The 12,320-nt window shown below is 33.1% G+C and overlaps 1 protein-coding gene across 1 annotated transcript in view; it reads right to left on the reverse strand.

Moving 5' to 3' along the window:
• Positions 1-1,565: 1,565 nt before the first annotated feature.
• LOC150107133 (retinol dehydrogenase 11-like) overlaps positions 1,566-12,320 on the reverse strand; it is a 46,759-nt gene continuing 36,004 nt past the window's right edge. The window contains exons 3-4 of the mRNA XM_090391657.1: positions 11,124-11,450; positions 1,566-7,055 (exon numbers count right to left, since the gene is read on the reverse strand). Coding sequence (XP_090247783.1) covers positions 6,742-7,055; positions 11,124-11,450 — 641 coding nt within the window. The 3' untranslated portion in view covers positions 1,566-6,741. The remainder of the gene's footprint in view (positions 7,056-11,123; positions 11,451-12,320) is intronic.

Genomic DNA, 12,320 nt, shown 5'->3' on the forward strand with positions numbered 1-12,320 from the left:
TACGGGAGTAAGCGAGGCCATTTAGCCCTGTCTAACATTTGGAGACTGAGTGGGCAGTTCAATCTCCACTGGTACCAATCAGAGATAGATGGCCCAAGGCTATCACTAATTAAGCGGTACACAGTGAAGAGAGACGGCTCAAATGTGCCGCCATCTCGTGGTCCCTAACACAATATATTTAATGTCTGAAATAATGTGGGTTCTACGGTCGATTTTCTTGAGTTTAAAATAGCAACTGAGATAAAATTCGTAAAATGTGGTTTTGTACCATTGCTTTACACATAGTTGTAATAAAACTAATAATGCAATTTTAACGTTATAATAATAATAATAAGCTAAAGCCTTTTATTCCCTTATAGGGAGTTGGCGAGACCTTTAACCCTATCTAGCGTTTGGAGACTGAGTTGTGTTTTTTATTTTAAAATATAATTTCAACCAGGGGAGGCTCGTGCATAGGCACTGCGGAACTGCAGCATCCCCAATTTTTCTCGATATATAAATATATTTATTAATTTATTTATATTTGCTTGTAATATTTAATTTTTTTTATCATCGACAATCCTATACAATTCTCTTATTCTGTATAAAAAGTAATAAAAATCCATCTTGTAGCACTTAGGGATTTTCTTTAGGAGGGCGAAGGACGCTAGCAGCACTGTATTTACCACAGTGTCATATTGCTACGCGCGGAAGCATATGCACGTCACAGCGAGATGCGAGCTATTATCGTAATGCGGCACTTTCCGTCGCGCTGTTCCACTGTTGTTTATATGCAGTTTGTGCCAGTAGTAGAGTGTTCGTAGTGCTTATCGTGTTTACTTCATCTCTTTAAATATTTGGACATTACAATTAAAGACATAACATTTGTTATAGTTTTTATTTTAGAACATTATTGGGTTATGATAATGGATTTTATAATTTTATCGATAATAAACAATATTTTTTCATGAAAAAAAAACAAGAAGAATATATTTTATTTTAACGTAATTTTGAATTATACCAAACTGTATAATTTTATCGATAATAAACAATATTTTTTCATGTTTAATTTTTTTTTTTTAATTTTTACCATAATTTTGATATTTTATCCAAACACTGTACTTACAGCACCCCACGATTTCAAGCCACGAGCCGCCACCGATTTCAACATATCTCAAATATAATGGACTTCGCTGATAACGGATTGTTGAGGAACATCTTCCCTGATACAACCAAGAAACACTGACTGCAGTGGGAATGGACACACTGTCTTATCTAAATCTTAGGAATTATATCAGTATTCACGAATATTGCCGAAATTCATTCGTATTTGACATGCACAGGAAAGAAAATTAATAATACTTTTTTTCATTCAATGTTAAATCCTATTCCAGGTTCCCGTCTCGTTTTTTTTTTTTTTGAAATAATATTTTTGTCTTGGAATGAGAATGCACATTTTTTCTCATTTTCTGTGTTTCGATGTTAGTTTATATGATTTTCACATTTTTTAAAGTATACTCTTTTCTTATGCTATATGGCAAATGGTCAGATCAGAAAAAAAAACAAAAAACAAAACAGATTCAGAATTAGCAGTGACTAATAAAAATGGAGTTTTATTTGTTGAAAATCATTCTACAACAGATTACAAGTACAAAAGTTCGATAAAGACTAAAAATAATCATTAAGCATTAAATAAATTTCTAATATTGCTACATGCTTTGAAGCATTACAGTGGACACATTTGTCTAAACATTATTCTTAATCTCCAATGTAATTTTATTTCTTAATTTTATAACAACCTTATATCATCTCTGGTAGATTCAGTCGGTTGTTATCAAGGTAGGAATCTGAGTTATTCAAATCGAATTCAAATGGTATAGTGCAGCTTGTTTATTTATTTTTTATGGGACTCCTACCCACAAAAGGTTGTAAATTAATAGTACATCAGTATGTATTGTTGGTGGGTAAGAGATTTTTGTTTTCCATGCAGAAATCCGTAATTTTATTTATGTGCTAGTATTTATCCATCACATTTTTTACTTGTTCATTGTGTTAATTAATTTCATACTGTGCATTTTTCGCGAATGATCTCTTCACTTTCCCTGGGATTACAAGAAAAATAGAGATAAGGTTTAACACCAGTGCCGTAACGAGGGCGTGGCAAAAGAGGCGCCTGCCACGGGCGCAACTAGGTTTGAGGCGCAAAACGTAAAAAATGTATAAAATAAAAATAAATAAATAGATATAAAAGTCCGCTATTTTATATTGTATTTTTAAATTTCGGCAATACACCGCTTTAGACACGCAAATTCTGCAACACACTGCAACTCATTTTGATGGGGTTAATAGTAAGTATTTAACATATTGCATTTAGTAAAATTTAACTTGTTAGATTTAAATTTTTAAATTGTTTTGTCATTTTTGGGTTGGGGGGAACGCAAGTTGGACACTTGCCACAGGCGTTTCATACCCTCGTTACTGTATTGTTTAACACTGTCGTATAGCAACCTGGAGTACAGTCTGTTTCTACTCTGTGAAGTCATTTAAACAGGGAACCTGAAAAATGTGTTCTCGCATGTGTTGTGTTAAGTTGTTTTGAATTATGGCCGAAACAACTTTTCGGCCAGTGTATTTGTCTTAATTTGGTTTTTCTTGATTTGCTTATTTTTGCTAGATGAAAAACCAGAGTTCAGAGAGGGTAAAACCAGTCAACTCTATATGAAACTTGCATACGTGACTGACTTGATGAGTGTGTGAGTTTGTATTGGTCGCATGTACTCCACGTCACTATAATAATGAATCTTCTGGGGACTGGAGACCATAGTATTATTAGCATTCTTTTTAAATGATAAATACCTCATGGAGTCTACACCTCATGGGTAGATAGCTAGAAAAAGAAATGTTCTAACGAGCACATTATTCAGTCATATCTTGCCTTAAATTAATTTGCCATGTGGGCACTCATCACTTTATCCGGCTACATATTCCACCTACCTATGACTTGACATGCGAAAAAAAAAAAAAAAAAACTACTCTTCTATTTCTCAACACACCTTTATATTATTTTTGTTTTTAATTTCTATACTACTATTTTCTATTTCCACGAATGGCTTTTTGTCCTTCGTTCGTTTGAGAATATATCTGGTATTTACTCATAACCAAAATTCAGACTATATATTAGTTAGCTATCTGCCTCTGAATTCTTTCCAGAGTCTTGCTCACTTCTTCGAAGTCCAGTTGTTGACAAAGTTATCCACAATGATGCCACCATTATTATACAATTAGCAGGGGAATAAATGATGAATATTACAGATTGCTTCTTCCTCTTCTTCACAGCGTGAACTACAGGAACTTGTAATAGTGGCTGTTTTTAAATGGTTACTAATGGAATCACATTGACAAGACTCCTAATGAACGCAACAATATAATTAAAATGAATTTTTTCAATCTAGAATGTACTCTTGTTTGCTTTATAGATAAAAAAAAACTATAAAATATATTAAAAAAACATCGTGGATATACAGTATACTGGCTATTAGAAGCATAGATTCAGCCCAGTATACCAAACAGTAAAACAAAGCATGCATCTAGCAGATATCTGTTCTGTTCATGAAATGTACGCGGTATTATGTCAGGAAGAAGAGCTATGGACGACACAAATTGCCTAACTCGCAATTTTCACGGATTTACCATCTCGTCAGTACTTTACCTTTTTCGTACGTGTTTCATGAATTACTGCAGCTGTATGAGATTGTTAAAAGATTAACTTCAAATCTTAAAATGCGTAATGGCCAAACATTTGCACTTTAATTCTCATACCATCTTAAATATAGTGTTCTATAGCACTAGATTCCCCTGAAGAAAGAGTTTTAAGTTCCATTCTATTCGCCAATTGAAGGTCATTTTTCTAAGCCTTTCTTCGACTGGAGTCTTATGTTTTAGGGCCACGAGATGGCAGCAGTTGCTTTACCTTCAAATATACTAATTTACATACAACGATATGCATTTAGGTATGTGACTAACACCTTATTTTAAAAAAAATTATATATAGTTAAAGTAAATATTGGGCCTTTAAGTACCATGGATTATTATCATTATTACTATGTATATAAAACAAATCAGAACAATGAATGACAGACGGAAATGATATGAAACAAGTACACAGATTTAAAAAACTATATAATAAACCAAGAAATATGTATGTGTTATCCTTCTAATTTGTGACCCTTTAAAAAGCTATTTCAGTTTTAAATGAAGTGCAGAAGAAATGAAATAATAAAACATTACATGCTTCCATCTAGGAGGTATATTTAGGTATATTATTTTCAATGTTTAAGGCAGTGATTTCCAAACTTTATTCACCGGCTCCCAACCTTATGCAAATCTTAGAAACATTTTATTGTGATCTCTTTTTATTAAATATTTTTACCAATAATTATCGTACCTAACAAGTATTTTATTTACGTAAAACGATTTGCCTGAAATGTATTATTTCCGGCAAAATAGTCCTGAAATATATTAAAAAATCAATACATTTCAGGACTAACTATTGTAATATAGAAAATTTAATATTACAATATTGTGATGTTGTAATATTAAAACATCACGCATCTCAAATAATATAATGATTTTAAGAATAATCACCTTTGTCAATTACATTATTTAAAACATGAATATTTTAGCTTGTTTCTCATCACGAAATTTCTCAAAACTCAGTATTTTTAACTTAAAAATTCACACATGGAAGTTGATGAACATACTTAAACCACAATGGTTAGTAAAAAATGATTTAAAATTTTTAAATGTTAATTCTTTAAAAATTAAAATGTGAATGAAAAGTGTCAGTAATATCAAAAATTTTTAAATTAAAAAAAAATTAAAAATTTCATATTATAGAAAGCTTGCCTGATCGTTATTCTTATATATATATATATATATATATATATATATATATAGTATTATGATTTCAGAATATGGTAGTGTGGATATTGTATGCAATTCAGTGGCGCAGCCAAAGGGGGTGGGGGGATCCTGGTTCCACCAAAGATAAAGGAAAAAAACACTAGAAAAATTTCCAAAAATCTTTTCCTAATTAAAATTATTATTTTTTTTTTTTTTAAATTTATGTTGTGTCGTGTCTTCTATTTCTATACTACTTATGAATTAGCGATCATTGCAGATGCTCAGTCATAGGTCATATGCGATGCGTAGTATGTATTCTCAAATCGTCTACTCAACTCGTCCTCCCCCCCCCCCCTCACACACACACACTAAATCCTGAGTGCGCTACTGATGCAATTCATGTTACATTTATTAAGATCCACAGGTTGGCTCCAAAAATCAGAAAGAAATTTATCTGGAGATATCATAAAAAACTATGCGTTTCAATTGTTTTCCTTTTCCCAAATAATTTCGACTCGCCAATAAGCAAGGCATTGATATAACTTTGGGTTGGAAAGTCGTCATTATTCACAAGGACATTAAAGTAAGCAAGTATATCATATAAGTTTTTCAGAATATTATGCTGCGTGTCATAACGTTATGTTAATTAACAACGTGTGTGAATCAAAAGTTCACAAAACAGTTTTAGAAAGGAAACCTTTTACATCTGTGGCCAGAATCATATATTCTGTATAGACTACAAATCAAGTTAGACCAGCATTACTTCATAACATTAGTGCCTTTTATACTCTTGTTATACTTTTAATAATATATATTTTATTTTATGTTACGCTACGAAAAGAGAAAAGATGTAAAGAAAACAAAATTGGGAATGTGTGTTGTACGTTTCCCATTCGCGCATTGACTTTAAGCTTTCTTGGTTAGTTCCAAAAGTAGTGACTACTGCAGTAGAAATAAACGCACGCTGTTTACTATAAAACAAAAGCAATAACCTAGAGTAGAACTCGCAAGGACAGCTTATAATAAATGTTAAAGACTACTGTATATATGTGTGTTCATTCACACTAACGGCATTTTTATTTATGCTGTATTATATTTTGAGTTATGAGCTTGTTTCTCATAACTCTGAAAATATAATATAGCATAAATAAATACAATACGCTGAAGAACAAAACGAAGAATACTATTCTTATTTAAATGGCACTATTAATTGTTCTACATCCTACAAAAGTAACTATGTCAACTTCAATAATAATCGCAGTTTCTAAATATAAGACTAGTTCAGTTTTTTCATCGTTACGTTATAAAAGCACTTATCAAGTGTTTGGATTTCCCAAATATGTGACTAACTCATCATTAATTTAATTTAGTCATTTAATGCTTTTATGCAGTCTTTAATATATATTTATGTTTTGCCCATCGCCTATTAACAGCTAAGTGCATTTATAAATCATGCTTATAAATTCTGCCATATCAAGTCTTAACTAAATTTTATATGTTAAAGAAGTTAGATATTCGGTTACTTTCTTATATCGTTCGTAGAAGTTTTCATTTGAAGTCGAAATAGGATTGCATAATTCAGCATATTTCGCACATATGTAAATAATTATAAATGAAATTAGATATAATATAAATCACTAATTAACAATATAGTTTAATAACCGAATTTCGGATTAGTTGTCTGAACCGCACCAAATTAAGCTCTCATTTTGTTCATGTGTTATATGTGAATTTATATTTCAAAATCTGCGTAAATAGAAACAAACGCTTGTCTCACAGCATCTTTCATACTATATGTAGACATTTACTGATGATGAAGCGACATTCTTGCCAGTAAGATGAAAGCACAAGATGCAGCTTTTACTCTTCGGGCTCTTCTTCCTCTTCCTCTTCGTCCTTCAGAGAAAAGCTCAGGCCTTTGTTAGTGATGAGCTCTTCGCTGTTATTCCACAGAGTCTTCATTGCTTCTTCAGTCCATTCCGGATGTCGTATATCCACAATCCTGCAATCTCGGAAGAATTTCCCGCTTTCATTGGCCACTTCTTTGGAGAGAATGCAATGAAGGACTGTCTGCATCCCTTCATCGGGAATTCTGTAGAGAACCTTGGCACAGGCTTGGGAGAGTTTGCCCATTGGACCTTTTAAGTGTTTGTAGAGGCCAGAATTGATCAACCCTAAAATTAGAAATTTAATAATGTTGAATTAGTCTTTTGCCAATTAACCGATTAGTTACATCATTTCAAGTTCGGTATTTAAGTATAATTTGTCTTGCTATATAGAAATTCTTTGATATATTTTTTTTTTTCAAGCTACAATTAAACAACATATGTGAAAAAAAAGTTTCAGCGTTTGTGCTTGCTTCATTTCTCCAACGAAGCTACCATTAAGGGTCTCAATGCTGCATCGTGAAGAGTTGGCCCTTAATGAAGTTTTACAACGAGATTTTTTATAGAATCTTCTGTAGGTTGCTTTTTGGTTCGGATCTATTTCGAAAACCTAGTGACGAGAAAGAACTTTTAAGTTTTTTATTATTTATTTATTTATTTATTTTTTAAATATGAAAGTGAGTTAGATGGTCTCATTACGGAGATGAAGGGTTCCTTCCCAGAAACCAATCCCGAAAAATAGTTGTTCTTGATTTACAGCCAAAGTAATTAAGGCTATGAGGCTAGTGTATGATATTATGTCTCTTAATTGCGTATGCGTCCGGTTTCGCCCGGTTTGTAAGATGAAAAGCCTGACCTTCCGGGAGGGAAAACCTCATCCCAGAACAACACACGCAGTTTACAGAGATAATGCACTGGCGCCGCATAGTCTTAGATGCTTCAGCTAATTCTAGACAACAAAACCTTTAAATTTCTTTGGAATTCAAAACCGGTGCCACTCCTCTGACAATCGATGCTAATTCCCAAAAGCCTGTGATCATTTGATCATTACTTGAATTGTAGAAGTGAGAGAGAGAGAGAGAGAGAGAGAGAGAGAGAGAGAGAGAGAGAGAGAGAGAGAGAGAGAGAGAGGATGAAATATTGACTCAAAACGCGCTCCTACCTATGAATAACGCTAGAACTGGGTTTTTTTTGCTTATATTTTTATACTACCCCCCCCCGAAAAAAAAAAAAAAAAAAAACCTCACGCGTTCCATAACGTTTCAATAGTTTCGTATATGGGCAAGAGATTAAAAAGACGGAAAGAACCTACTGATGTTTATTTATTTGAACAGCTAGAAGTTATTAACTGGAAATTAAGATACGTTGATGGGTTGTTTTGTATTACCGACAACTAAAGCTTTTAGGCCGGTTTGCATGTAATGTGATATGAAGAAACTTGAGATTCCGAGAGAGGAAGCCCTGTCACTTTCTGCGAGACCAGCTAGCTCACCTTCAGTTGAAAAGTCCTTATAAAAGTTCTTTGCTTTCTAGAGGGCAGCTGCACTTGGATCATTCTAACCAAAGGGAATCCTCGACACCGACAGGCGGCTCTGCCTAGAGAAACAGAAATAGAAGGAATGGAGCTGAACTGCAAATGCATGCTGACTAGAAATTTCCTAGCACAGAGCCCTACAATCATTGGTTTCCTTAGCAGCTTCTCACATCGCTCTAAATTCGTGACATTCATACTATTTTGGCTAAGTTTATTAGTTTCTGTTCCCTAATCCTTCCTTATGACTTCCAGATTTCCATTGGATTCAAACAAGACTACTAGAATTTCAAATGTTATAGATAAAAGTATGCACAGAAAAACTATCTAACAGGAAAACAACTTCCTCCTTTCAGCAATACATTTAAGTAGGTTTATTTTCTGTTTAAAGAGAATATCGCTTATGGTATACGCTGTGTACCATAAACAATGATCCCATAAAAAGAAGTACTTCATATGCATTCCACAATACTTTAAGAGAATATTACAATATCTCCATCTGGTTGAAATTTTAATAAAGGGTCCTTTAATGTTTATAAAGATATATATATATATATACATAATCACTACTAACAGAAAGTGTGGATGGATCTCCATTGTTCTGATTACAGATTTTTGTAAACACTATTACAAAATGGAAAAAAAAGTCAAATTGTTTTTGAAGTAATAAAAATCAGCAACGAATTACTACCGATTATAAAATGATATTTTTCTAAAGGTGGCACTGATAAAATCACATCACTGGATTTTTATTCACGGCTGCAAAATCTATCATCTTTTAGCGACTTTTGGTAGATCTAAAAGTGTGCTAAGAATACTGCATGTCGAAAAACACCAACATCTTGCATCAGACGTTTTCTAACATGTTAAGTAAGATGGAATCTCAAGCAACAATTATTCGCCTCTCAGCCAGTTTCTTTTCTTGTTTTTGGTACATAAGATCCTATAAAGCCGCCCATCAGCATCAAAGTGTAGCCATTTCTATTATCCAACTCAGCTGAAACATTATTGAATATGAGCAAATTGCTCAGACATGACTTTTCTCCGTAAATCCATGCTGTTCTTTGCAAAAGCGACTTTATATATATATATATATATATATATATATATATATATATATATATATTTTTTTTTTAAAGTAGGTAATTAATTTTAAGTATATGTTTAAGTAGGCTTATTTTCTGTTTTAAGAGAATAAGAATTGCAAAGTAGAGCTTGTCTGTATGCTAATTCTTATCAACTGCTCTAAAGTCTCCACCACAACCACCACCACTACTCCAGAGATACTGATTGGCCGATAGTTAGACACATCAGTCTTTGTACCATCCATGTACAACAGGCCTATCATACATTCTTTCGATTCCTATGAGATATTTCCTAAGCTGCCACTCAAAATATACAAACATGTCAAGGAACCCAGTCAGTTCGATTAAACATTTCTTTAGTATACACTGCCCCTATTGCCGAATTACTATCCAGGTTAAGTAACTGCTCTAAAGCCTCCCTCTCGTGCACCTCTGTCTCTTCATCCAATGTAGTGGTAGGACGGTGACAATATCACATACATCAGTTTGGTAGATCTTATAAGCGAAGTAAGCACTTTATTTAAACAATTGCATCTGCTTCTGACACAAGAGTATCCTCTACAACTTTATTGAAGTTACTCTTGTGCATAAGTAATACTTCTTTAAAAGTCCATAAATTCTCCGTGTGTGTGTTGACAGCATGCAATATCCAACTGACTTCCAGGTATATAAAATATTTAAGGATAATACAGTAGTAGAAGTCATATGTGAATAATAGATGTTAGTATATTTATTCGTAGATGGGGTAGGAATCCAAATTACACTTATTTCAACAGAATGTAACTTTACTATTGTGATACACATCATAATACCATGGTATTATCATGATAAATACCATGAAATTATTGTCGAAATTATTGTTTCCTTATTATGTTTGCCATTAGCGACCAAATCTGAGAGTAACAATATGTGGTATATTATGATATGTGGATGTTCTCTCAAGGCCAGGACACTGGATTATTTCATTGCACACCTCTTCATTTTAATTGCATTTTCTCTAATACCACTGTCTGTCTTGACTGCCCGAACTACATTATAGTCCGAAACGATTCCAACAAGGTTCGTGTGATCCGATATCCCATAGGAGAGAGTGATAAATCTAGAGCCCTCTGGAAGATTCATCTCTTATCCCTTCTTCTCCAAATTTTCAAAAATCACTTTATCGTTTCTCTTGTCTTCGTATTTTTATTGAACCTGGGCTCTTAGTTTATATTCAGAGTACAATTTCTTGACCAGAGAAGCAAAACTGCTTCATGGGAGATTTTGGCACTGCCACACACGTTTCAAAATGAGTATGTAGTGTTCATACACCATGCGACTGCAATTTTTTCGAAGGGCGATCAAAATCATGCAGTCTGATCTTTGTGCAACAAATGAGCAACTATATCAAAAGTCCTCTACAAAGTAAATTTAAGTGTACACTGTTTTAGATAAAGCAAATGATAAATTACATAAGTGCAAAATCAAATGTAATACTACTCAGGGTGGTTGCTATACTTTTGCCTGCTCTTACGCTTCATGATAGAAAGAAGCAATCTCATGGGACAGTTGTACATATACGTCATCACATCCTCGCATCATGTGATGCGAGGATGTGATGACAATTGTTACAATTGACTCAACGTTACCAAAATTTCAATATCATAGAGTACTATTTTTAAAAATTTTATTATTCGAAAATACGAATATATTAACATAATAAAGCATGACACTGCCAAATAATAAAAATAGAATACTGACCTGGGTCAACACATACAGCCACAATATTGTCAGTTCGGAACCTGGAAGCAAGCTCTTTAGTAAACAAGTAGAGAGCTAGTTTGCTATTACGATATGTTTGCCTCCAACTGTACCAGCTGCCGGTGGTCTTTCCTTCCAAGTCATGTAATTCGTTAATGTTGCCTCCCCTGAAACTTCCACAGGCAATATTAATTATTCTAGTAGGAACTTCCTTGGCTTGTCGTAATTTATCTAATAGGAGATTAACCAAAAAGAAATGGCCGACGTAGTTAACTCCCATAATCATGTCAATTCCATCCGCAGTCCAGTCACGAGGGCAGAGAACACCTAAAAAACACATGTGATGTATATATTTAAAGGAAAAGGTGGAGTTTTAATTTCAATCATATTTTTGCAGATTTTCTTTTTTAAACAATTATAATAAAATACATAAGATATATTTGATATTATCCAAACCATTTTAACGTATGGATCTGTGAGATGTGATAATAATAAAATAGTTGATCAACGACTGGAGATCATAGATAAGTAAGTTCAGAGAAAAATTCGGGAAGTGTCGATGGCAGAATCCTACTTGCTGACTTGGCATTCTTAGTATTCAGAAACGTGTGAACACGGCCAATCTAAGGTAGTACAGTCACTTAAACAGAATGGGAAAGGAACGATTAGTAAAAAAAAAAAAGAATGACGAACATCCAAATGGTTTGCTGCAGTCTGAAGTGACTTAGAAGAGTGAAATATATGATCCCATAATATTGGAGTCTTGACAGATGGGAGTTGGGATTTGAGTGGATTTTTTTTTTTTTTTTTTTTACTGGACAATTTTGTTTTCAAAAACAATTTATTAACAAAATTGGGCTAAATGATTCAAAAAGATAGTAACAATTCTGCTTTAGCTACTAGCAAAACTGAATGGAATTTATGATTATGATGAGTATTGAAATTGGTCTCATCTCATTACTGGTTTCAGTCATGCAATTTTTGCAAAATTAAACAAAATTAACTCTAGATGTACAGTATTGAAGCTATCAAGAGGGAAGCAATAGAATTTTTTTATAGAGATATGGAGTTACCTACTGTAGACGTAATTCTAGTAAATTTCTCTGAATTTTGCTACTAAAAATAATCCGATTGAAACCAAAATTAAGATGCCTCGCTGAATTTTTAGCATTTCGCTTTTTCTTCTTTTTTTTTTTT

The sequence above is a fragment of the Typopeltis vanoorti genome, chromosome 4 (assembly GCF_054136105.1).
Source record: "Typopeltis vanoorti isolate ZY-2024b chromosome 4, IOZ_Tvanoo_1.0, whole genome shotgun sequence".
Taxonomy (NCBI): Eukaryota; Metazoa; Arthropoda; class Arachnida; order Uropygi; family Thelyphonidae; genus Typopeltis; species Typopeltis vanoorti.